This window comes from Balaenoptera borealis (assembly GCF_965194805.1).
Source record: "Balaenoptera borealis genome assembly, chromosome: 6".
Lineage (NCBI taxonomy): Eukaryota > Metazoa > Chordata > Mammalia > Artiodactyla > Balaenopteridae > Balaenoptera > Balaenoptera borealis.
Window position 1 is genome coordinate 57,489,147 of NC_138863.1, and position 27,324 is coordinate 57,516,470.

Genomic DNA, 27,324 nt, shown 5'->3' on the forward strand with positions numbered 1-27,324 from the left:
GCCTCTCACGGCCCCACCCCCCCCGCCATTTTTTTATCTCTTGTGTTTTTCTTTATTTTTTAAAAAAATAATTGAAGTATAGTTGACATACAATATTGATTTCAGGTGTACAACATAGTGATTCAACATTTACATGCATTACAAAATGATCTCCACAATAAGTATAGTAACCATTTGTCACCATACAAAGTTATTATAATATTATTGACTATATTCCCCATGCTGTACACTATATTATATCCCCTTAACTTATTTATTATGTCACTGGAAGTTTGTATCTTTTAATCCACTTCATCTATTTCATCCATTCTCCAACTCCCCTCCCCTCTGGCAGCTACCAGTTTGTTCTCTGTATCTGTGAGTCTGTTTCTGTTTTGTTTTGTTTGTTCCTTTGTTTTGGTTTTTAGATTCCACATATAAGTGGTTTTTGTCTTTCTTTGCCTGACTTATTTCACTTAGCAAAATACCCCCTAGGTCCATCCATGTTGTTGCATATGGCAAGATTTCATTCTGTTTTATGGCTGAGTAATATTCCATTGTATACATAAATACATACCACATCTTCTTTACCTATCTATGGGTGGACATTTGCTATTGTAAATAATGCTGAAATGAACACAGGGGTGCATATATCTTTTCAAATTAGTATTTTTGTTTTCTTCAGATAGAAACCCAGGAATGGAATTGCTAGATCTTCTGGTAGTTCTATTTTTATTATTTGAGCCAGCTCCATGCTCTTTTCCATTGTGGTCGCACCAATTTACATTCCCACCAACAATGTATGAGGGTTCCTTTTTTCCTCCTTGCCAACACTTATTTGTTGTCTTTTTGGTAATGGCCATTCTGACAGGTGTGAGGTGATATCTCATTGTGATTTTGATTTGCATTTCCCTGATAGTTAGTGATATTGAGCATCTTTTCATGTGTCTGTTGGTCGTCTGTGTGTCTTCTTTGGAAAAATGTCTATTCAAGTCCTCTGCCTATTGTTTAATCAGATTGCTTGGTTTTTTTGATATTGAGTTGTGTATGTTCTTTGGATATTTTGGATATTAACCCCTTATTCGATATATCATTTACAAATATCTTTTCCCACTCAGTAGGTTGCCTTTGTGTTTTGTTGTTTGTTTCCTTCTCTGTGCAAAAGCTTTTTAGTTTGATTAGTCCCATTTGTTTATTCTTGCTTTTGTTTCTTTTGCCTGAGGAGATAGAACCAAAAAGACATTGCTAAGACTGATATCAAGGGTTTATTGCCTATGTTTTCTTCTAGGGGTTTTATAGTTTCAGGTTTTGCACTTAAGTCTTTAATCCATTTTGAGTTTACTTTTGTATATGGTATTTGATACTTTTGCATGTAGCTGTCCAGTTTTCCCAACACTATTTATTAAAGAGACTGTCTTTCTGCACTTTGTATTTTTGCCTCCTTTGTCATAGATTAATTGACTATAAGCATGGGCTTATTTCTGGGCTCTGTTCTGTTCCATTGATCAATGGGACTGTTTTTGTGCTAGTACAATATTATTCTGATTACTATAGCTTTGTAGTATAGTTTGAACTCTGGGAGCACAGTAACTCTGGCTTTGTTCTTCTTTGGCTATTTGGAGTCTTTTGTGGTTCCTACCAGTTTTAGGATTATTTGTTCTAGTTCTGTGAAAAATGCCCTTGGTATTTTGATAGGGATTGCACTGAATTTGTAGATTGCTTCGGATAGTGTGGACATTTTAACAGTATTAATTCTTTCAACCCATGATCATGGTATATATTTCCATTTATTTGTGTCATTATCAATTTCTTTCATCGGTGTCTTATAGTTTTCAGAGTATAGGTCTTTCACCTTCTTGGTTAAATTTATTCCTAGCTATTTTATTCTTTTTGATGCAATTATAAATGGGATTGTTTTCTCTTTTTTTCCCTTTCTGCTAGTTCATTATTAGTGAATAGAAATGAAACAGATTTCTGTATATTAACTTTCTGTATATTAACCTTCACCTACCCTGAATTCATTAATGAGTTCTAAAAGTTTTTGGGTGATGTCTAAATTAGGGTTTTGTATATACAATATCATGTTATCTGCAAATAGTGACAGTGACTTCTTCCTTTCCAATTTGGATGCTTTTTTTTTTTTTTTTTTTAATAGAGCAAGTCAGTAGAGCAACTGCTCCTAATCTCTTTATTTTTATTTATTATTATTTTTTTGAACTTTATTTTATTTTTTTATACAGCAGGTTCTTATTAGTCATCAATTTTATACACATCAGTGTATACATGTCAATCCCAATCTCCCAATTCATCACACCACCCCCGCCCCCTCCCAGCCACTTTCCCCCCTTGGTGTCCATATGTTTGTTCTCTGCAACTGTGTCTCAATTTCTGCCCTGCAAACCGGTTCATCTGTACCATTTTTCTAGGTTCCACATATATGCATTAATATACGATATTTGTTTTTCTCTTTCTGACTTACTTCACTCTGTATGACAGTCTCTGGATCCATCCATGTCTCTACAAATGACCCAATTTCGTTCCTTTTTATGGCTGAGTAATATTCCATTGTATATATGTACCACATCTTCTTTATCCATTCATCTGTCGATGGGCATTTAGGTTGCTTCCATGTCCTGGCTGTTATAAATAGTGCTGCAATGAACATTGGGGTGCATGTGTCTTTTTGAATTATGGTTTTCTCTGGGTATATGCCCAGTAGTGGGATTGCTGGGTCATATGGTAATTCTATTTTTAGTTTTTGAAGGAACCTCCATACTGTTCTCCATAGTGGCTGTATCAATTTACATTCCCACCAACAATGCAAGAGGGTTCCCTTTTCTCCACACCCTCTCTGGCATTTATTGTTTGTAGATTTTCTGATGATGCCCATTCTAACTGGTGTGAGGTGATACCTCATTGTAGTTTTGATTTGCATTTCTCTAATAATTAGTGATGTTGAGCAGCTTTTCATGTGCTTCGTGGCCATCTGTATGTCTTCTTTGGAGAAATGTCTATTTAGGTCTTCTGCCCATTTTTGGATTGGGTTGTTTGTTTTTTTAATATTGAGCTGCATGAGCTGTTTATATATTTTGGAGATTAATCCTTTGTCTGTTGATTTGTTTTCAAATATTTTCTCCCATTCTGAGGGTTGTCTTTTCGTCTTGTTTGTAGCATCCTTTGCTGTGTAAAAACTTTTAAGTTTCATTAGGTCCCATTTGTTTATTTTTGTTTTTATTTCCATTACTCTAGGAGGTGGATCAGAAAAGATCTTGCTGTGATTTATGTCAAAGAGTGTTCTTCCTATGTTTTTCTCTAAGAGTTTTATACTGTCCGGTCTTACATTTAGGTCTCTAATCCATTTTGAGTTTATTTTTGTGTATGGTGTTAGGGAGTGTTCTAATTTCATTCTTTTACATGTACCTGTCCAGTTTTCCCAGCACCACTTATTGAAGAGACTGTCTTTTCTCCATTGTATATTCTTGCCTCCTTTATCAAAAATAAGGTGACCATATGTGCATGGGCTTATCTCTGGGCTTTCTATCCTGTTCCATTGGTCTATATTTCTGTTTTTGTGCCAGTACCATATTGTCTTGATAACTGTAGCTTTGTAGTATAGTCTGAAGTCCGGGAGCCTGATTCCTCCAGCTCCATTTTTTTCCCTCAAGACTGCTTTGGCTATTCGGGGTCTTTTGTTTCTCCATACAAATTTTAAGATTTTTTGTTCTAGTTCTGTAAAAAATGCTACTGGTAATTTGATAGGGATTGCATTCAATCTGTAGATTGCATTGGGTAGTACAGTCATTTTTACAGTATTGATTCTTCCAATCCAAGAACATGTATATCTCTCCATCTGTTTGTTTCATCTTTAATTTCTTTCATCAGTGTCTTATAGTTTTCTGCATACAGGTCTTTGTCTCCGTAGGTAGATTTATTCCTAGGTATTTTATTCTTTTTGTTGCAGTGGCAAATGGGAGTGTTTCCTTAATTTCCCTTTCAGATTTTTCATCATTAGTGTATAGGAATGCAAGAGATTTCTGTGCATTAATTTTGTATCCTGCAACTTTACCAAATTCATTGATTAGCTCAACTAGTTTTCTGGTGGCATCTTTAGGATTCTCTAGGTATAGTATCATGTCATCTGCAAAGTGTGACAGTTTTACTTCTTCTTTTCCAATTTGTTTTCCTTTTATTTATTTTTCTTCTCTGACTGCCATGGCTAGGACTTCCAAAACTATGTTGAATAATAGTGGTGAGAGTGGACATTCTTGTCTTGTTCCTGATCTTAGAGGAAATACTTTCAGTTTTTCACCATTGAGAATGATGTTTGCTGTGGGTTTGTCATATATGACCTTTATTATGTTGAGGTAAGTTCCCTCTATGCCCACTTTCTGGAGAGTTTTATCATAAATGGGTGTTGAATTTTGTCAAAAGCTTTTTCTGCATCTATTGAGATGATCATATGGTTTTTCTTCTTCAGTTTGTTAATATGGTGTATCACATTGATTGATTTGCATATACTGAAGAATCCTTGCATCCCTGGGATAAATCCCACTGGATCGTGGTGTATGATCCTTTTAATGTGTTGTTGGATTCTGTTTGCTAGTATTTTGTTGAGGATTTTTGCATCTATATTCATCAGTGATATTGGTCTGTAATTTTCTTTTTTTGTAGTGTCTTTGTCTGGTTTTGGTATCAGGGTGATGGTGGCCTCATAGAATGAGTTTGTGAGTGTTCCTTCCTCTGCAAATTTTTGGAAGAGTTTGAGAAGAATGGGTGTTAGCTCTTCTCTAAATGTTTGATAGAATTCACCTGTGAAGCCATCTGGTCCTGGACTTTTGTTTGTTGGAAGATTTTAAATCACTGGTTCAATTTCAGTGCTTGTGATTGGTCTGTTCATATTTTCTATTTCCTCCTGGTTCAGTCTTGGAAGGTTATACCTTTCTAAGAATTTGTCTATTTCTTCCAGGTTGTCCATTTTATTGGCACAGAGTTGCTTGTAGTAGTCTCTTAGGATGCTTTGTATTTCTGCAGTGTCTGTTGTAACTTTCATTTCTAATTTTTTTGATTTGAGTCTTCTCTTTTTCTTGATGAGTCTGGCTAATGGTTTATCAATTTTATCTTCTCAAAGAACCAGCTTTTAGTTTTATTGATATTTACTATTGTTTTCTTTGTTTCTATTTCATTTATTTCTGCTTTGATCTTTATGATTTCTTTCCTTCTACTAAGTTTGGGTTTTGTTTGTTCTTCTTTCTCTGGTTCTTTTAGGTGTAAGGTTAGATTGTTTATTTGAAATATTTGTTGTTTCTTGAGGTAGGATTGTATTGCTATAAACTTCCCTGTTAGAACTGCTTTTGCTGCATCCCATTGGTTTTGGATCATCGTGTTTCCATTGTCATTTGTCTCTAGGTATTTTTTGATTTCTTTAGTGATCTCTTGGTTATTTAGTAACGTATTGTTTAGCCTCCATGTGTTTGTGTTTTTTACGTTTTTTTCCCTGTAATTGATTTCCAATCTCATAGCATTGTGGTCAGAAAAGATGCTTAATATGATTTCAGTTTTCTTAAATTTACTGAGGCTTGGTTTGTGACCCAAGATGTGATCTATCCTGGAGAATGTTCCATGCGTACTCGAGAAGAAAGTGTAATCTGCTGTTTTGAGATGGAATGTCCTATAAATATCAATTAAATCTATCTGGTCTGTTGTGTCATTTAAAGCTTGTGTTTCCTTAGTAATTTTCTGTTTGGATGATCTCTCCATTGATGTAAGTGAGGTGTTAAAGTCCCCCACTATTATTGTGTTACTTTCGATTTCCTCTTTTAGAGCTGTTAGCAGTTGCCTTATGTATTGAGGTGCTCCTATGTTGTGTGCATATATATTTATAATTGTTATATTTTCTTCTTGGATTGATCCCTTGATCATTATGTAGTGTCCTTCCTTGTCTCTTGTAACATTTTTTATTTTAAAGTCTATTTTATCTGATATGAGTATCGCTACTCCAGCTTTCTTTTGATTTCCATTTGCATGGAATGTCTTTTTCCATCCCCTCACTTTCAGTCTGTATGTGTCCCTAGGTCTGAAGTGGGTCTCTTGTAGACAGCATATATGTGGGTCTTGTTTTTGTATCCATTCAGCAAGCCTGTGTCTTTTGGTTGGAGCATTAATCCATTCACATTTAAGGTAATTATTGATGTGTATGTTCCTATTACCATTTTCTTAATTGTTTTGGGTTTGGTTTTGTAGGTCCTTTTCTTCTCTTGTGTTTCCCACTTAGAGAAGTTCCTTTAGCATTTATTGTAGAGCTGGTTTGGTGGTGCTGAATTCTCTTAGCTTTTGCTTGTCTGTAAAGCTTTTGATTTCTCCATCGAATCTGAATGAGATCCTTGCAGGGTAGAGTAATCTGGTTGTAGGTTCTTCCCTTTCAGCACTTTAAATATGTCATGCCACTCCCTTCTGGCTTGTAGAGTTTCTGCTGGAAATCAGCTGTTAACCTTATGGGAGTTCCCTTGTATGTTATTTGTCGCTTTTCCCTTGTTGCTTTCAATAATTTTTCTTTGTCTTTAGTTTTTGCCAATTTGATTACTATGTGTCTTGGCATGTGTCTCCTTGGGTTTATCCTGTATGGGACTCACTGCGCTTCCTGGACTTGGGTGGCTGTTTCCTTTCCCATGTTAGGGAAGTTTACGACCATAATCTCTTCAAATATTTTCTCACGTCCTTTCTCTCTTCTCCTTCTGAGACCCCTATAATGTGAATGTTGTTGTGTTTAATGTTGTCCCAGAGGTCTCTTAGGCTGTCTTCATTTCTTTTCATTCTTTTTTCTTTATTCTGTTCCACAGCAGTGAATTCCGCCATTCTGTCTTCCAGGTCATTTATCCGTTCTTTTGCCTCAGTTATTCTGCTATTGATTCCTTCTAGTGTATTTTTCATTTCAGTTATTGTATTGTTCATCTCTGTTTCTTTGTTCTTTAATTCTTCTAGGTCTTTGTTAAACATTTCTTTCATCTTCTGAATCTTTGCCTCCATTCTTTTTCCGAGGTCCTGGATCATCTTCACTATCATTATTCTGAATTCTTTTTCTGGATGGTTGCCTATCTCCACTTCATTTAGTTGTTTTTCTGGGGTTTTATCTCGTTCCTTCATCTGGTACATAGCCCTCTGCCTTTTCATCTTGTCTATCTTTCTGTGAATGTGGTTTTTGTTCCACAGGCTGCAGGATTGTACTTCTTCTTGCTTCTGCCGTCTGTCCTCTCCTAATCTCTTTATTTTTAAACCAGGACTTTTCCAGTCTATAACACCCTGCTAGTGTTGGAAGGTCTTCTGCAGAGGCGGGAGGTGGCTGTGTCTTACCATGAGGACAAGGACACTGGCAGTAGCCTGGATGCTTTTTATTTCTTTTTCTTGTCTGCTTGCTGTGGCTAGGACTTCCAATGCATGTTGAATAAACATGATGAGAGTGGGCATTTTTGTCTTATTCCTGATCTTAGAGGCAAAGCTTTCGGCTTTCTCTGTTGAGTCTTAGCTCTGGGTTTGTCATATATGGAATTTATTATGTTGAGGTATGTTTCCACTATACCCACTTTGTTGAGAGTTTTTATCATAAGTGGATGTTGGATTTTGTCAAATGCTTTTTCTACCTGTATTGAGATAATCAGGATTTTTATCTTTTGTCTTGTTAGCGTGGTGTGTCAGATTAATTGATTTGTGGATATTGAACCATCCTTGCATCCTTGGTTTAAATCCCACTTGATCATGGTTTATGATCCTTCTAATATATTGTTCAATTTGGTTGCTAGTATTCTTTTTTTGATTAATTATTTTTTGACTGCATTGGGTCTTTGTTGCTGCATGCAGGCTTTCTCTAGTTGCGTTAAGTGGGGGCTACTCTTCGTTGTGGTGCATGGGCTTTCATTACAGTGGCTTCTCTTGTTGCAGAGCACAGGCTCTAGGTGCGTGGGCTTCAGTAGTTGTGGTGCATGGGCCAGTAGTTGTGGCTCACAGGCTCTGGAGCGCAGGCTCAGTAGTTGTGGCGCACGGGCTTAGTTGCTCCGCGGCATGTGGGACCTTCCTGGACCAGGGATTGAACCTGTGTCCCCTGCATTGGCAGGCGGATTCTTAACCACTGCACCACCAGGGAAGTCCTGGTCTTGGTTTTTTGATCCATTCAGCCATCCATTGTCTTTTGATAAGAGCACTTTGTCCATTTACATTTAAAGTAATTATTGATAGGTATGTACTTATTGCCATTCTGTTTATGGTTTTCTGGTTGTTTTTGTAGTTCTTCTTTGTTTCTTTCTTCTTCTCTTTCTTCCCTTGTGATTTGATCAATATCTTTAATGTTATGTTTGGATTCCTTTGTTTTGTGTGTGTGTTTTGGTTTTAGGTACTATGAGGTTCATATATAATGACCTGTGTATATAGCTGTCTATTTTAAGTTGATGATCTTGTTTTAAGTTCAAACACTTTCTAAAAGCCCTACATTTTTAGCCCCCCATCATGTTTTATGTTTTGAATTTACATCCTTTTATTTTGTGTATCCCTTAAGTACATAGATATAGATGATTTTACTACTTTTGCCTTTCATCATTTCTACTAGCTTTATAAGTGATTGATCCACTACTTTCACTATATGTTTGTCTTTAGTGGTGAGATTTTTCCTTCAGAATTTTCTTATTTCTAGTTGTGGCTTTTTCTTTTCCACTTAGAGAAGGCCCTTTAACATTTCTTGTAAGGTCAGTTTTGTGGTGATGAACTCCTCTAGCTTTTACTGTCTATAAAACTCTACCTCTCCTTCAATTCTGAGTGATAACCTTGCTGGGTAGAGTATTCTTGGTTGTTTCTTTTTTTCTCCAGTACTTTGAATATATTGTGCCACTCCCTTCTGGCCTGCAAAGTTTCTGCTGAAAAGTCAGCTGATAGTCTTATGGGGGCTCTCTTATGTATAACTAGTTGTTTTTCTCTGCTGCTTTTAAGATTCTCTCATTATCTTTCTCTTTTGACATTTTAAGTATAATGTGTCTTGGTGTGGACCTCTTTGGGTTCATCTTGTTTGGGACTCTCTGTGCTTCCAGCACCTGGATGTCTGTTTCCTTCCTCACATTGGGGAAGTTTTCAGCTATTATTTCTTCAGATAACTTCTCTGCCCCTTTCTGTCTCTCTCTTTCTTCTGGAATTCATGTAATGCGAATGTTAGTATGCTTGATGTTGTCCCAGAGGTCCCTTAAACTATTCTCATTTTTCTGAGTTCTTTTTCTTTTTTCTGTTCAGTTTGGGTGGTTTCCACTACTCTTTCAGATCACTAGTCTATTCTTCTGTATCATCTAATCTTCCATTGATTCCCTCTAGTGTGTTTTTAATCTCAGTTATTGTATTCTTCAGCTCTGATTTTTTAAAGTATTTTCTTACTCTGCTGAAGTTCTCACTGTGGTCATCCATTCTTCTCCTGAGTTTTGTGAGCATCTTTATGATCATTACCTTGAACTCTTTATCAGATAGATTGTTTATCTCCATTTCATTTAGTTTCTGAGATAGGTCTTGTTCTTTCATTTGGAACATACTTCTCTGTCTTCTCACTTTTCCTAATTCTCTGTGTTTATTTCTTTGTATTAGGTAGGCCCGTTACATTTCCTGATCTTGGAGAAGTGGTCTTATGTAGGAGGTGTCCTGTGGGGCCCAGGCACATGCTCTCTTCTGTCCACAAGAGCCAGATGCTTCAGGGGTGTATCCTATGTGGGCTGTGTGTGCCTTTCTCTTGTTGCAGGGCTAACTGCCGTGGGTTTGCTGGTATACGGGGCTGGCCCCTGGGCCCAGCTGGCTGAGAGGACCTGCTTTGTGCTATTATGGAGGATACATTGGTGGGTGGTGCAGGCCCCCCAGCACATCTGGCTGTGAGGCCTGGTGGCAGGCAACTGATGTGAGCACAGTGGTAGGCGAGGCAGGCCCCTGGTGCTAATAGGCTCGAGGGAGGATTCCAGAGCATGCCTGCCGGTTCTGGTGTCATCTAGGTAATATGAGATCACATAAGTGGCTGCTGCCATCATCTCAGTCCCCAGGGGGAGTCCCAGCAGGAGGCTTTCTGAGATCGGCAAGTAGGTCTGACCCTGGCACCTTTCACACTGCTGCCTTTCTGCTTGAATTCAGATTGAGTGAGTTTTTGCCTGCACCCTTTAAGAGCAGCCTCAGTTACCTACAGCCCTCTGGCTCTGCAAAATGTGAACCCTGCTGGTTTTCAAAGTCAGACATTTTGGGGGCTCATCTTGGTTCAGGACCCCTGGGCTGAGGAGCCCAGTGTGGGGAGCAGACTCCTCAGTCCTTGGGGAGGACCTCCTTTTTAAGGTTTTAATTGCTATATGGGAATAAATTTGACTTGTATATACTAATTTCTGATTTATTCATTTGTTTTTGTTTTTTCCAGTACATGTTTATTGAGTGTGTGCTGTCAGGCACTGTTTTAGGCCCTGAGGTCATAGTAGTAAACAAAAGAGACAAAAAAAAAATCTCCCTTTGTGCATGTTGTGGGGGTAGACAATTTTATCTATCAGTTTATCTGTATAGTGTTAGATAGAGGAAAATGAAGAAAGGATGATGTATAGGGACTGTCTTGAGTGAGGGTGGGTTGAAGTGTTAAATAGGGTTGTCAGGGAAGGCCACATTGATAAGGTGACATTTGATGAAAGTCATTTGACCTCAGAGGTGAGGGAATGAGTCATGCAGATATCCGAGGGAAGTACATTCCAGACAGAAGGATCAGTAAGTGCAGAGATTGAGTAAAGAGCATGCCCAGATTACTCTAGAAATAGCGTGGAGGCCAATATGGCTGGACTGGATTGAACAATGGGGAGAATAGTAGGAGAGACAGTAAGAGAGGTAGCAAAGGATCATATCATGTGGGGTCTTGTAGAATGTAGACCACTGTAAGAACTTCAGTTTTCAATTTTTAAAAAATTTTGTTTTTTGTTTTGAGCAGAGGATTGACATGATTTAAATTATGTTATAAAAGGAAGGTGACTGTGTTGAGGCTGCAAAGGAAGCAAAGGTGGAAGCAGGGAAAGTACTTAGGAAGCTCTTGCAGTTATCTAGGAAAGCACTGATGGTGGCTTGAACCTTTGTTTAGTAACATAAGAGGTGGTTTAAGATTCTGCATATATTTTACAGTTGGAACCTAAAAGATTTCCTGATGGATTGGATATTGGGTCAGAGACAGAGGAGTCAGAGGTGACCTTCAGGATTTTGGCCTGAGTAACTGGGAAGATAGAGTTTCCATTTACTGAGATGGTAGAAATTACAAGAGGAGCACTTTTTGGATGGGGTTTCAGGCGAGGTGGTGAAGAACAGGGTTTGATTTTGGATATGTATGTTTGAGATGCTTATTAGACAGATGTCCAAGTGGGGATTCTAAGGAATTAGTTGAATATGAGTCTGGCAAACAGGAATTATGTGGGTTGGAGATATAAATTTGGGTGTCATCAGTATTTGGATGGTATCTATTAAAACCATGAAACTGGATGAGATTATCAAGGATGTAAATGTGGAGAAAGAAGAGAAAAGGACCAAGGCCACCCTAGGGTACTCTAACATTAAGGTATTTGGAGTAATGAAGAAGAACCAGAAAAAGAAAGTGAGAAGAAGTGGTCAGTGAGATAGGAAATCCCAAGAGTGTGTGGTGTCCTGGACACTAATTGAAGTTTCTGGGTCATGATCATCTGTGACACATACTGCCGCCAAGTAAGTTGAGGGTCAAAAATTGACCATAGGTTTTAGCAATGTTGAGGAACTTGGTGACCTTGAGAAGAATAGTTTTGGTAGAGGAATGGAGTAAAAGCCTGTTTAGAGTAGATTTGAGAAAGTAAGGGAGTAGAGAAGTTGTAGACAATGAGAAGAGGCAGTTCTTTTGCGTAAAGGAAATTGAAAAAATGGGTAGCTGGAGGGGGAAGCATTTTGTGTGTATGAGTGAGCATGATGTATGAAAGAAATGATAGCATGTGCATGTTTATGTGCTATTGGGAACGGCCTAGAAGACATGGAATAATTGATGATGGAGAGAGTGGGGACAGTTGATGGAGAACCATCCATGAGGAGGCAAGAAGGGATGGGATCTAGTGTACAAGTGCATCTTGTACTAGTGAAATTAACAAAAGGAAAGTCAGTTATATCCTGCCACAGCTAAGTTTGAAATCAAAAAGTATTGAAAAAAAGTTAATGGTCCTAGTAAATGGATTACAACTTATTTAAGTAGGTTTTTAGAGTTTACTCACTTGTGTTCCGTGGCATATATGGAAGATTAAAGTAGAAGTCATGAATCTTTTTTGCTCTTGATAGTAAATGGAATGATACTTCATACTTTGCTGTTTTGGGGGATGTACATTTGATAAGGAAAATCTGCAAAAACATAAAATAGCAAATGCACTTTTTTGGGTGTTCTTACATGTTATAGCTATACTGTTGTAGTTATCTATTGTATTACAAACCACTCCAAAACTTAGTGGCTTAAAACAGCATTCATTTGTTTTGCTCATGAATTTACAATTTCGTCAGAGTTTGGTAGAAACATCTCATCTCTACCCCACATGGGTTGGAGCTACCTGATTGGGGATGGAGGATCTACTACCAGGATGGCTTACTCACATGACTGACAAATTGGTGCTGGCCACTGGTTCCTCTCCACATGGACCTCTCTAATGGAGCCACTTGGACTTGCTCCTAATATGGTGCTGGGTTCTAAGAGCAAGCCACCCAAAAGACAGAAAGTAGTTTTGAAAGCTGGCACTTCTATATTCTCTTGGTTAAACAGCAGTAGTACAGATTCAAGGGAGGGGACATAGGCATTCTCCTTCTCCCTTTGAATGGAGGTGACTCAAATAATTTTGGACTCTTATTTTAAAACTGCCACATATACCTTAATACAGGTAACAAAGGCATTTCTATCCCCATCCATTTTTCTGTGTTCATCTTAAATGCCAACATTACCATGAAACCTTTCTTCATCCCATCACTGATTTTAATATCCCCCTTCCTGAACCCTTCATGGTATTTTGTTGTTTCCTTTTTTTGTGGCACTTACCTTGCATTAGTTTATGTTATAATATTGTGTTATCTTTGCTTGCCACCTTTATATTGCAACTCTGAATTCAATTCAGTAGTGCTTTGCTCATAGTGGTTGCTTAATAAGTGTGTTGTCAAAGGAAATAAAAGGAATTTTTTTTTAAGAATTCATAAATTTTGTTTAAATGTTGTAAAAAACTGATTAACCAAATGAGACCTTGGTGAACTGCAAGGTGCAGGTTGTTTAAAATTGAGAGAGGTAGGAGACAAACTAGAGTAGAAATAAATCATCAAGGTGATGAAGAAAAATAAATGTTTGATAAATTAAGAGTACATTTTGCTTAACAGTTCTTTAAAAAGCGGAACAACAAAAAAGTAAACTCAACTAAAGGCTGGCAAGTGGTATATATTATTAGAAAATTTTCTGCTTGAAGATAGCTTTTTTGTATGGTCTCCTGAAATTAGGCTGAAATTCTCAATGTAGCAGGCAACAAAAATTCAGTTGATTAACAGTCTTATTCCATGTACCGCCTTACTTATTCTTGCATGTAACATAACATATTTATATTTTCTGGGGATGAGGACATGGATGTGTTTGGGAGGCCTTTATTCTGCCTACTATACCACGTAAGTTGGGTAATAGGCAGTTGGAAGTTCGTTATTAAAGTGCAGGAGGAACATAAATTTGTTTCATAGACTTTATTAAGCTCATACTCTGTGCCAGTACCTTGCCACATCCTGGGGATATAAGGATGCAGTTCCTGCCTATTAGCTCATGGTTAAAAAAGTTATGCACATGTAAATAATCTTAACATACCAAGGACCACGGTGAAGGTCGTCACGAATCACAATGCATATGTTTTAATAACAATTTGCTTTGAGAACATGGTGGGAAAGGACTCTTCAGGTCTACTCTAAGGAACCAAGAAGAGACCTTGGTACCTTGAGGGACTGCAAATAGTGCCATATGCCTGAAAAAGGGAGGTAGGGTTTATGTGAGGGAGGGATAATTATGAAGGATTTTGTATGCAGCATTACAGAGTTTGGGACTTTATCTTATATGCAACATGGGAACCACTGGAGGCTTTGCATTTTAAAAAGAACAGCTTTTGTTTGTTTGGTTTTGGTTTTTTCTTTTTTGTAACATGGAGAATGGATTGGAGAGAGCAAGGCTGAACACATGGAAGTCAATTAGGATGCCAACTAATATAGGTAAGAGATAAGGGCCTACACTAGATAGATTATTGCAAAGAAGTTGAAAAGGGAAGAGATTTAAGAGATAATTCAGATTTAAGAGTAGATTGATAGGACTTGATGGCTATTAGATTTGGAAAGTGTGGAGTCGAAGGAGGAGTAAAGATTTTTAGCTTGAGCAGCTGGTTAGATGTTAGTGTTTTAAGCAAGATAAGGAACATAAGAATCAGAGTAGTAGGTTTGTGTTGAAGATAATGAATTTGCTTTTGGATCTGTTGAGTGGGAGTTAAATCCAGGTGATATGGTTTATAGGTAGTTAATTATTTCAAATGGAGCTTAGAAAAAAGTTGATGTTATAGATACAGATTAGGAGTCATTGGGAAGTATAGGTGATACTTATTGAAACCATGGGATTAAGTGAAATTGCCCAGGGAGAGAAAATAAGAGTAAGAGGACCTATAAGAACAGCTGTCCCCAACCTTTTTGGCACCAGGGACAGGTTTCATGGAAGACAATTTTTCCACGGCCCGGGGTGGGGTAGGGGGTGGGGGTATGGTCCAGGCGGTAATGCAAGCGATGGGGAGAGGCAGATGAAGCTTCACTCGCTCGCCCTCCACTCACCTCCTGCTGTGCGGCCCGGTTCCTAACAGGCCGTGGACGATACTGGTCTGTGGCCCTGTGGTTGGGGACCCCTGTATAAGAACATTAACATTTAAGTGTAGATGGAGAAGGAGGAGCCCAGGAAAAAGAAGAAATGATCAAAGTTAAAAGCAGAACTAAACTGGCATCTAGAAAGCTGAAGTGTAAGTAGGGATGATATCCATTGTCATATTCTGCAAAGGGTCAAGTAAGTAGAAGACAAATGAGGCCCTTGTTCTTTGTAACAACCATGGAGGTAAGGTTCCTCATTATGTGAGGAAGCTGAACTGAGAGATGTCAACTTGGAAAAGGCTGCATGCACATCTAATAAACAGGGTGGAGCTAAAATTTAAATCAAGACAGTTTGATTTTGGAATCTATGCTTTTAACAACTATTTTATTATTTTAAACTTTGTTTTCTTCCTTTTGTTTATCATAAAATAGTAGTTTTTAATCTCATTTTGAGTCTGCTTCATTTTGAATTTAAAATTATAGACACGTCCTCATACTTGGTATGATTTTTATTGAATAGTTGATTGATCATTGATAAGGATGTTAAAACATCCTCTGGCCAAGAGGTGGCTTTATGGGACAGTCCTTATACTTAACCAGACTGACGTAGAATGCTTGGTAAATCTTTTTGGGGGATGGTATTTTACATTTAAATGTGGGAAATGTTCAGTATAACCGATATGACTACTTTGTTGAGTACTAGAAACTTTTTAAGAGAATTATAATACAAAGCATTTTTAAGTGCCATGTAGCTAAAAGTAGATAAATCTTAGATATTTTAAATTGAGACTACCAGAATATTCCATAACACTTTACCAAATATAGATTTGGTATTGTATTGCTAACTATTTTCAACCATTGTCATTGTAACTCTTTGTTACCTGCTTTTCCTTTGTAAACATTGAAACTTTTTCTCCCTTTCCTGACTCTTCTGTATCAGTTTTCCCTTTTGTCTGCCTAATTTTAGATTTAGAAATTATTAAGCCATATCTCTTTTATGGAATGCTAGATATGGTGTTCTTTGTTAAATAGTTAGTTATAGGCCTTACCTTTCAGTAGCATATGAGTGATGTTAAAAAAAAAAGAGTGCCTTAGTTAATTTTCACTGGGTAAATGCACACTCAGAGGAAGCAGTCTCAAGTCTTTGTTCAAGAAGTGAAAGGATGGGGCTTCCCTGGTGGCGCAGTGGTTGGGAGTCTGCCCGCCAGTGCAGGGGACGCGGGTTCGTGCCCTGGTCCGGGAGAATCCCACGTGCCGCGGAGCGACTGGGCCCGTGAGCCACAACTGCTGAGCCTGCGCGTCTGGAGCCTGTGCTCCGCAACGGGAGAGTCCGCGATAGTGAGAGACCCGCGCACCGCGATGAAGAGTGGCCCCCGCTCGCTGCAGCTGGAGAGGGCCCTCGCACGGAAACGAGGACCCAACACAGCCAAAAATGAATTAAATAAATTAATTAATTAAAGAAAAAAGAAAAAAAAAAAAAAGAAGTGAAAGGATAATAGTAGTAACTTTTAAGATAGTCTAAAAAATGTTAAGCATTTATTTATCTGGAAGAAAAATGTAATTTTTGAGTTATGTTTTACCTAAAAATCTGCTAAAGAAATGATTTACAATATTTGATGCCTTGTTTTTTTAAATTAATTCCAGTGACCAGATCTTTATATGATTTCATTGATCTCAGTACCTTTTGCAGCGTTTAATGGCTTTCTTAATGTGTAACCATCTTTTAAGGTGTTCCTTGTGAATAAAAGATAATTAAGTGACCAGCTAATTTGCAGGAGTTATTAAGATACACTTAGTCTAGGTAAAATCTGAAGTTTTCTATAAACTGTAAGGAAAGTAGCCAAATATAAGGGCAGTTCCATTTATATAATGATGACATGCTTGTAATTTATTATTGCAGTGGCTAGGTTAGAGATTAAATTAAGAACCAATGGAAAATTAGTTGGTCCCACTAATTACAGATAAATGGTGATTTGAAATACTTAGCTGTATGAAAACACTGTCATCTGAAATATGTATTCAATAAATGTGAGCTATCAACTTACAGATATTATCTTATTTAATTCTCATAACAATTCTGAGTTAGGATATTATTATCCTAATTTTACAGATAAAGAGACAGAGACTTAGTGAAGTTAGCCCATCTGAGGTCTTGTAGCTGCAGCCAGGATTCTAACCAAACCTTTTTGACCGCAGGGCCCAGGTTCTTAACTAGTAGACTAGATTATAGTAAACTGAAATCTGATGCTCAAGCTGTACTTTTGATTGCAATGAACTTTTCATGAAAATCTTTAACTGCCAAATAGAGTCCAAATCTAAACTATTTTGCTTCTGGAAGTATGCATTTTTTACCAGTCATGCCAATTAAAATTTAACTTCTTTAATTTTAGCCTACGGTTTCAGGATTTGTGATAATTTAAGGTGATATGTAGAATTAAAAAGCTAGAAGTGCATCTTTATTTGAGATCTTACCATCGACATTCAAGTAAGATACTGGTGGGTATGGGGAATGACAGAATTGAATTTTATGTTATCGAGTAAGCAGGGGATCATGAAACTTTCTGTAAAGCACCGGATAGTAAATATAGTAAATGGCTTTGAGAGCCATAGGGTCTCTGTTGTAACTACTCAGCTCTTCTAAAGTAGCCATAGACAGTATGTAAACAACAGCGTTATTGTGTTTCAAAAAGAGGCAGCAGCCTGGATTTGGCACATTTGCCCACTTCTTGTAATTTTTGCAACAAAAAGATAAGATTTGTTTATGATGATATATTGTTTATGCAGAGTGGAAGTTTTCCTTTGTAAACTGTATTGGCAAAAAAAGTTTACCCAGAAAGATAGCAATAGTATAAAGGAGAATGGGAAGCTAATGGTACCTAACAGTAAAGAATACTTTTTCAGCATTTCTATGACTACTTTGATTAATTACTTCATAAATACTTGATAATTACAGAATATACTTATTTACTCATTTCTTAGCATTACCATTTTTTTATCTTGAAAAAACAATTCTACAGTTTTCACTGGCGTTTTCACTAATTCTGATAAACTTTATCATAACTTGGGAAGGATTATTGTAAAAAGATATGATACATAACTGGGTGATGATTTTATTTTATTTGAATTTATTTTGAAAAATAATATCAGCAGGTAGATCAAGGCTTGTTGCGTAAATATATACATGTAGTTGAATTGTAGGTTCAGAAATGGAGTACTCTACAGTCAGCTTTCAGTGTCACATTTTATAGATTTCTTATTACAAGTAGTTTTGACCCTACAGATGCTTCCTAGTGCCACAAAACATTATTAAATGTAAGTCATTTGTGATATTGACTAATGGTGGTATGTTGGATGTTGAACCTAATATATACTTTTTATTCTTATTCTCAGAGATTCGTCAGCGACCTGCAGCTCAAAGAAACCTTTCTCCAGCACCAGCAGGCTCTAGCCAGGGCTCTCCCCCAAAAGTTCCAGTATCTCCTGGACCACCAAAGGACACTTCAGCCCCTGGTGGACCCCCAGAAAGAACTGTTATTCCAGCCTTATCGTCAAATGTGTTACCAAGACGTTTTGGATCCCCTGCTACTTCAGTGCCTGGAATGGGTAAACAGAGCACTTAATGTTATTTACAGTTTATATTGTTTTCTCTGGTTACCAATAAAACGGGCCATTTTCAGACAGTATGGAAATGGCATTTCATTTGGAAATAGCAGAGCAGTTATCTGATTAAGCAGGAGTTCCATATTCAATTAGCCATAACTCTTTACAGCTGGCACCTTGTGATACTGAAACCTATTTCTTGAGCTCATTTAACTGTTATGGCTTCTTTGTCTAAATGGCAATAAAACTTTGTAGTATTCTGTAGTCAACAGTATAACATATCTTTTTATATTCAGCTTTAGAATGGTCCCAGATTTATATAAAATGAGGATAGAAGAGAACATTTTTGGAATATATTCGTGCTTTTTGCTAGCCCCTTCATATATATTTTAAAATATGACAATTAACATATTTCAGGAAGAATATTCATGTGTTGTGGTGTATAATACTACTAATGTTAATGTGGGCTTGGTAGATTTTTCTTTTTTTAAGCCATAGAACCTTAGTATTTTCTGACAGATACTTTAACATAAAGTTCTATTGAATTAATAACATACTGCCTTTACTACTATTTCATTTCTTTGGATTCTCTTTTTTCAGTGTTGTAGATCTCTAGGGGAAGATCCCATTTTTGGAGTGTAATAGATTATATTACCCTGCAACTTTCTTTTGGAGTGTGATTGGGACATGGACGTCCACTACATCAGCAGATCACATTAGTTTATGTAGATTTCCATGTCCGATTATTGAATATGATAGTAAATTATTTATCTTATTTTAGAATATTTAATTTTAATTTAGATTACTTTCATATTTCATGACTAATTACATATAATTTATAATGATTTTGAGGCTAGTCAGTAGTTGATATCAGGTATTCAGGGCACTTATGTAATAAAATCAATAAGCAATCTAAATGTTACTAATGCAGTAGACTTTTTTCCCTGCTTTTTCTTCAAAAAAAGCAGCATAAGGTTTTAGAAAACTAGAAAACTATTAATTTATAAATACATTAAGAAAGCTAGCTACAAATGAAATGAATACAAAACATAACTTTTAATTATTGGTTATTGAAAAAATACTTTTAAACTTGACATATAATGATGTCACCCAAGGCAGCCATATATTTTGTGAAGTTGAGTAAATTAAAGTGATTGAAAATTATTCATCTTTCAGTTGTTATCTGGGTGATTCGAGATACCCATATTTGTAAAGTAAAGCTCTTAGTTGTTTAATGAAAGAACTTTTTTTGTGAGAATGCATGAGTTATATACATTTGTGTAACTAGTTTTAAAGAAATTAAAGTTTAGCAATTTATATAAAATAATAAAAATTATATAATAGCACATGTAAGAACAAGATTATAGCAGGAGCACTGGCCTACCATTTCATGATCATGTAAATATAACATATTTTACTGAAGTTTTTAATTAGTTTCCGTGTAAAAGACTTTGTATTTAAGTTGTACATTGCCAAAAGTATGAATGAATTAAGTGATTTCTTACAGAGAAGATTAATAATTCATATTTTCATTATGCCATATTTGTGGAAGAGAATCAATTTAATGTGTATTACCACAGGGCTCCCATATGTTTGGAAATTAATAACCAGCAGGTACTTGATAATTTGCCAAGCTGTGTAAAAATGACCAGTATTCCTATAATGATTGCTCTTGATGTCTTTATTAATTACTGTTACCCATAACAGCATGAATACAAAGATGTGTTATTTTAAAAGTTATTAGTATGCAAGGGAGTTAAGATAGTTTTATGAAATCTGTTGTTTTATTTATCCAGATTCCTTTCTGGACGTTTTCATTTTAAACATGTAGAAGTAAAATACTCCAGAAAAAGTTAAGTTGGCTTAAATGCTTTCAAAATCTAATTTGGCATGTTTATTCAAGTTGAAAATTTGGTAATGAAGGATGACACTTAATGTCTGCATTCAAGTTAATGTTTTGATGATAATGATTGAATGTTGTTAGTACGACTATACCAATAACTGATGAAATCTGAAAAATGTACTTGATTTGTAATACTAAAAACTTATTCTAGAACCTAAATTTCATTTACTAGCTATAATTCTACATCATTTGCCTTTTTAAAGATGGTAACAACCTTTAGATTTGTGATTATTTACAAAACAAATCTCTTATCTTTTAATATATTAATATCATATTGCTGCCCTAAAGCCATTTTTTAATGCTTTAGAGTTTTTGTCACAGTCATTTTGAAAACCTTTTATCCATGTATTGCAGGGCTTATTCCAACAAGACCACATTTTGTTTCAAAGTCTTCTACGAGGTCTCCACATAACCTCCATTGCTGCCTATCTTACTCTTATCTGGCCTTGTTTTACAAAGGCAAACATCACATCTTATTTATTTTATTCTCTCACTTCTCAGTGCCTTCAGTGTAGTCTCTCAGTTCAGAGTATCTCCTACACACAGTTCTGTTTCAGTTTTCAGAGACTGTGGAGTTACAATTCATAAAGTTTGAATGTGCAACTCTTTGTTGCTACTGTTTTTATATGATGTAATCATTAACTAAATTCTGGGTTATTCCTCCACTCCCCATTCTCCATTCATCTCCTCTGATACTGGCTAATTTATTACATGAACACAGTGTATCTCTCTATTTATTTAGATCTTCTCTAGTTTCTCTCAACAATGTTTTGCAGTGTTCAGTATATAGGTTTTGCACCTTTGGGGGGTTAAACGTACATCTAATTTTTTCATGTTTTTATCCTATTTTAAATGATATTTTATTAACTATTTCCATTGTTCATTGCTAACATATATAGAAATAGAGTTGATTTTTGTATATTGATCTTGTATCCTGTAATATTGCTAAACTCACTTGTTAGTTCTGATAGCTTTTTTTTTTAATAGATTCCATAGTATTTTCTACATAGGCTGTCAGATTGTAAGTAAGGACAATTTTACTTCTTCTTTTAAAATCTGAATTCCTTTCATTTCTTTTTCTTGCCTTATTATACTAGCTAGAACCTTTAGTGCAGTGTTAAATAGAAGTGGTGAGAGCAGACATCCTTGCCTTATTGCTGATCTTAGGAGGAGAGCATTTACTCTTTCTTCCTTCAGCCTAATGTAAGCTATAGGGTTTTTTTTTTTTTTTTAATAGATTGCCTTTGTCAGATTGAGGAAGTACCCTTCCATTCCTAGTTACAAAGGTTTTTATCAGTAAAAGATGATGGATTTTGTCAAATGCTTTTTCTGCATCTATTGAGATGCTCATGTAGGGTTTTAGTTTGTTCTTTTGTTTTAACATCACTATTTCATATGGTGAAATACACTGATTTTTTAAAAATGAATTTATTTATTTTTGGTTGCGCTGAGTCTTTGTTGCTGTGCGTGGGCTTTCGCTAGTTGCGGCGAGCAGGGGCTACTCCTCGTTGCAGTGTATAGGCTTCTCATTGTGGTGGTTTCTTTTGCTGTGGAGCACAGGCTCTAGGCACAGGGGCTTTAGTAGTTGTGGCACGTGGGCTCTAGAGTGCAGGCTCAGTAGGTGTGGCACACGGGCTTAGTTGCTCTGTGGCATGTGGGATCTTCACGGACCAGGGATCAAACCCGTGTCCCCTCCATTGACAGGCGGATTCTTTTTTTTTTTTTTTTTTTAATTTATTTATTTTATTTATTTATTTTTGGCTTTGTTGGGTCTTCGTTGCTGTGCGTGGGCTTTCTCTAGTTGCGGCGAGTGGGGGCTACTCTTTGTTGCAGTGAGCAGGCTTCTCATTGTGGTGGCTTCTCTTGTTGCAGAGCACGGGCTGTAGGCACACAGGCTTCAGTAATTGTGGCTCGCAGGCTTAATAGTTGTGGCTCACGGGCTCTAGAGCACAGGCTCAGTAGTTGTGGCACACGGGCTTCATTGCTCCACGGCATGTGGGATCTTCCCGGACCAGGGCTCGAACCTGTGTCCCCTGCATTGGCAGGCAGATTCTTAACCACCGCGCCACCAGGGAAGGCCGGCAGGCGGATTCTTAATCACAGCTCCACCAGGGAAGTCCCTAATATGTTTTTTTAACACTGATTTTTAGATGTTAAACCACCTAGCTTTCCTGAGGTAAATTTCACTTGGTCATGATGTTTTATTATTTTATATATATTGTTGGGTTCAATTTGCTAAAATTTCATTAGAAATATTTACATCAATTTTCCTTAGTGATATTGGTCTGTAGTTTTGTTTTTGTTTTTTGTTTTTTCTTGTAATTTTTTTTTCTGGTTTTGGTATCAGAGTAATGCTGGCCTCACTATGAGAAAGTATTTTCTCATTTTTAATTTTATGGACAAGTTTGTGTAGAATTGGTATTATTTCCTTCTTCGAATTTTATTTTATTTTTTAAAACAGCGGGTTCTATTAGTTAACTGTTTTATACATATTAGTGTATATATGTCAATCCCAATCTCCCAATTCATCGCACCCCCCCCCCCACCTGCTTTCCCCCCTTGGTGTCCATACATTTGTTCCGTACATCTGTGTCTCCATTTCTGCCATGCAAACTGGTTCATCTGTACCATTTTTCTAGATTCCACATATATACGTTAATATACGATATTTGTTTTTCTCTTTCTGACTTACTTCACTCTGTATAACAGTCTCTAGGTCCATCCACGTCTCTACAAATGACCCAATTTCATTCCTTTTTATGGCTGATATTCCATTCTATATATGTACCACATCTTCTTTATCCATTTGTCTGTCAGTGGGCATTTAGGTACTTCCATGACCTGGCTATTGTAAATAGTGCTGCAGTGAACATTGGGGTGCATGTGTCTTTTTGAGTTACGGTTTTCTCTGGGTATATGCCCAGTAGTGGGATTGCTGGGTCATATGGTAATTCTATTTTTAGTTTTTGAAGGAACCTCCATACTGTTCTCCATAGTGGCTGTATCAATTTACATTCCCACCAACAGTGCAAGAGGGTTCCCTTTTCTCCACACCCTCTCCAGCATTTGTTGTTTGTAGATTTTCTGATGATGCCCATTCTAACTGGTGTGAGGTGATACATCACTGTAGTTTTGATTTGCATTTCTCTAATAATTAGTGATGTTGAGCAGCTTTTCATGTGCTACTTGACCATCTGTATGTCTTCTTTGGAGAAATGTCTATCTGGTCTTTTGCCCATTTTTTGATTGGTGTTGTTTTTTTTTTAATATTGAGCTGCATGAGCTGTTTATATATTTTGAAGATTAATCCTTTGTCTGTTGATTCGTTTGCAAATATTTTCTCCCATTCTGAAGGTTATCTTTTCGTCTTGTTTGTAGTTTCCTTTGCTTTGCAAAAACTTTTAAGTTTCATTAAGTCCCATTTGTTTATTTTTGTTTTTATTTCCATTACTCTAGGAGGTGGACCAAAAAAGATCTTGCTGTGATTTATGTCAAAGAGTGTTCTTCCTATGTTTTCCTCTAAGAGTTTTATAGTGTCTCGTCTTACATTTAGGTCTCGAATCCATTTTGAGTTTATTTTTGTGTATGGTGTTAGGGAGTGTTCTAATTTCATTCTTTTACATGTAGCTGTTCAGTTTTCCCAGCACCACTTACTGAAGAGACTGTCTTTTCTCCATTGTATATTCCCGCCTCCTTTATGAAAAATAAGGTGACCATATGTGCATGGGGTTTATCTCTGGGCTTTCTATCTTGTTCCATTGATCTGTGTTTCTGTTTTTGTGCCAGTACCATATTATCTTGATTACTGTAGCTTTGTAGTATAGTCTGAAGTCAGGGAGTCTGATTCCTCCAGCTCCGTTTTTTTCCCACAAGACTGCTTTGGCTGTTTGGGGTCTTTTGTGTCTCCATACAAATTTTAAGATGATTTGTTCTAGTTCCGTAAAAAATGCCATTGGTAATTTGATAGGGATTGCATTGAATCTGTAGATTGCTTTGGGTAGTATAGTCATTTTCACAGTATTGATTCTTCCAATCCAAGAACGTAGTATATCTCTCCATCTGTTGGTATCATCTTTAATTTCTTTCGTCAGTGTCTTATAGTTTTCTGCATACAGGTCTTTTGTCTCCCTAGGTAGGTTTATTCCTAGGTACTTTATTCTTTTTGTTGCAGTGGTAAATGGGGGTGTTTTCTTAATTTCCCTTTCAGATTTTTCATCATTAGTGTATAGGAATGCAAGAGATTTCTGTGCATTAATTTTGTATCCTGCAACTTTACCACATTCATTGATTAGCTCTAGTAGTTTTCTGGTGGCATCTTTAGGATTCTCTATGTATAGTATCATGTCATCTTCAAACAGTTTTACTGACAGTTTTACTTCAGTGACAGTTTTACTTCTTCTTTTCCAATTCGTATTCCTTTTATTTCTTTTTCTTCTCTGATTTCCGTGGCTAGGACTTCCAAAACTATGTTGAATGATAGTGGCGAGAGTGGACATCCTTGTCCTGTTCCTGATCTTAGAGGAAATGCTTTCAGTTTTTCACCATTGAGAATGATGTTTGTCGTATATGGCCTTTATGATGTTGAGGTAGGTTCCCTCTACGCCCACTTTTTGGAGAGTTTTTATCATAAATGGGTGTTGAATTTTGTCAAAAGCTTTTTCTGCATCTATTGCGATGATCAGATGGTTTTTATCCTTCAATTTGTTAATATGGTGTATCACATTGATTGATTTGCGTATATTGAAGAATCCTTGCATTCCTTGGGTAAACCCCACTTGATCATGGTGTATGATCCTTTTAATGTGTTGTTGGATTCTGTTTGCTAGTATTTTGTTGAGGATTTTTGCATCTGTGTTCATCAGTGATATTGGCCTGTAGTTTTCTTTCCTTGTGACATCTTTGTCTGGTTTTGGTATCAGGGTGATGATGGCCTCATAGAATGAGTTTGGGAGTGTTCTTTCCAATGCAAATTTTTGGAAGAGTTTGAGAAGGATAGGTGTTAGCTCTTCTCTAAATGTTTGATAGAATTCACCTGTGAAGCCATCTGGTCCAGGACTTTTGTTTGTTGGAAGATTTTAAATCACTGTTTCAATTTCAGTGCTTGTGATTGGTCTGTTCATATTTTCTATTTCTTCCTGGTTCAGTCTTGGAAGGTTATACCTTTCTAAGAATTTGTCGATTTCTTCCAAGTTGTCCATTTTATTGGCACAGAGTTGCTTGTAGTAGTCTCTTAGGATGCTTTGTATTTCTGCTGTGTCTGTTGTAACTTCTCCTTTTTCATTTCTCATTTTATTGATTTGAGTCCTCTCCCTCTTTTTCTTGGTGAGTCTGGCTAAAGATTTATCAATTTTGTTTATCTTCTCAAAGAACCAGCTTTTAGTTTTATTGATCTTTGTGGTTGTTTTCTTTGTTTCTGTTTCATTTATTTCTGCTCTGATCTTTATGATTTCTTTCCTTGTAGTAACTGTGGGTTTTGTTTGTTCTTCTTTCTCTAGTTACTTTAGGTGTAAGGTTAGATTGTTTACTTGAGATTTTTCTTGTTTCTTGAGGTAGCATTGTATTGCTATAACCTTCCCTCTTAGAACTGCTTTTGCTGCATCCCATAGGTTTTGGATCATCGTGTTTTCATTGTCATTTGTCTCTAGGTATTTTTTGATTTTCTCTTTGATTTCTTCAGTGATCTCTTGGTTATTTAGTAACATATTGTTTAGCCTCCATGTGTTTGTGTTTTTTATGTTTTTTCCCTTTTAATTGATTTCTAATCTCATAGTGTTGTGGAACACTCACTATGAGTGAGTGTCGGAAAAGATGCTTGATATAATTCCAGTTTTCTTAAATTTACCAAGGCTTGATTTGTGACCCAAGATTTGATCTATCCTGGAGAATGTTCCGTGCGCACTTGAGAAGAAAGTGTAATCTGCTGTTTTTGGATGGAATGTCCTATAAATATCAATTAAATCTATCTGGTCTATTGTGTCATTTAAAGCTTGTGTTTCCTTATTAATTTTCTGTCTGGATGATCTTTCCTTTGGTGTAAATGAGGAGTTAAAGTCCCCCACTATTATTGTGTTACTGTCGATTTCCTCTTTTAGAGCTGTTAGCAGTTGCCTTATGTATTGAGGTGCTCCTATGTTGGGTGCATACATATTTATAATTGTTATATCTTTTTCTTGGATTGATCCTTTGATCATTATGTAGTGTCCTTCCTTGTCTCTTGTAACATTCTTTATTTAAAGTCTATTTTATCTGATACAAGTATCACTACTCCAGCTTTCTTTTGATTTCCATTTGCATGGAATATCTTTTTCCATCCCCTCACTTTCAGTCTGTATGTGTCCCTAGGTCTGAAGTGGGTCTCTTGTAGACAGCATATATATGGGTCTTGTTTTTGTATCCATTCAGCAAGCCTATGTCTTTTGGTTGGAGCATTTAATCCATTCACATTTAAGGTAATTATTGATGTGTATGTTCCTATTACCATTTTCTTAATTGTTTTGGGTTTGTTTTTGTAGGTCCTTTTCTTCTCTTATGTTTCCCACTTAGGGAAGTTCCTCTGGCATTTGTTTTAGTTCTGGTTTGGTGGTGCTGAATGTTTTTAGCTTTTGCTTGTCTGTAAAGTTTTTGATTTCTCTGTTGAATCTGAATGGGATCCTTGCCGGATAGAATAATCTTTGTTGTAGGGTCTTCCCTTTAATCACTTTAAATACATCATGCCACTGCCTTCTGGCTTGTAGTGTTTCCACTGAGAAGTCAGCTGTTAACCTTATGGGAGTTCCCTTGTATGTTATTTGTCGTTTTTGCCTTATTGCTTTTAATAATTTTTCTTTGTCTTTAGTTTTTGTCAGTTTGATTACTATGTGTCTTGGCATGTTTCTCCTTGGGTTTTTCCTGTATGGGACTCTCTGCGCTTCCTGGACATGGGTGGCTATTTCCTTTCCCATGTTAGCAAAGTTTCCAAC

At 36.6% G+C, this 27,324-nt stretch overlaps 1 protein-coding gene across 4 annotated transcripts in view; it reads left to right on the plus strand.

Annotated features, from left to right (window-relative positions):
* LNPK (lunapark, ER junction formation factor) overlaps window positions 1-27,324 on the plus strand; it is an 82,956-nt gene that overhangs the window by 39,361 nt on the left and 16,271 nt on the right. For all 4 annotated transcript variants that reach the window (XM_082397755.1, XM_082397756.1, XM_082397757.1 and 1 more), the window contains one exon: window positions 18,253-18,465. In XM_082397755.1, coding sequence (XP_082253881.1) covers window positions 18,253-18,465 — 213 coding nt within the window. The remainder of the gene's footprint in view (window positions 1-18,252; window positions 18,466-27,324) is intronic.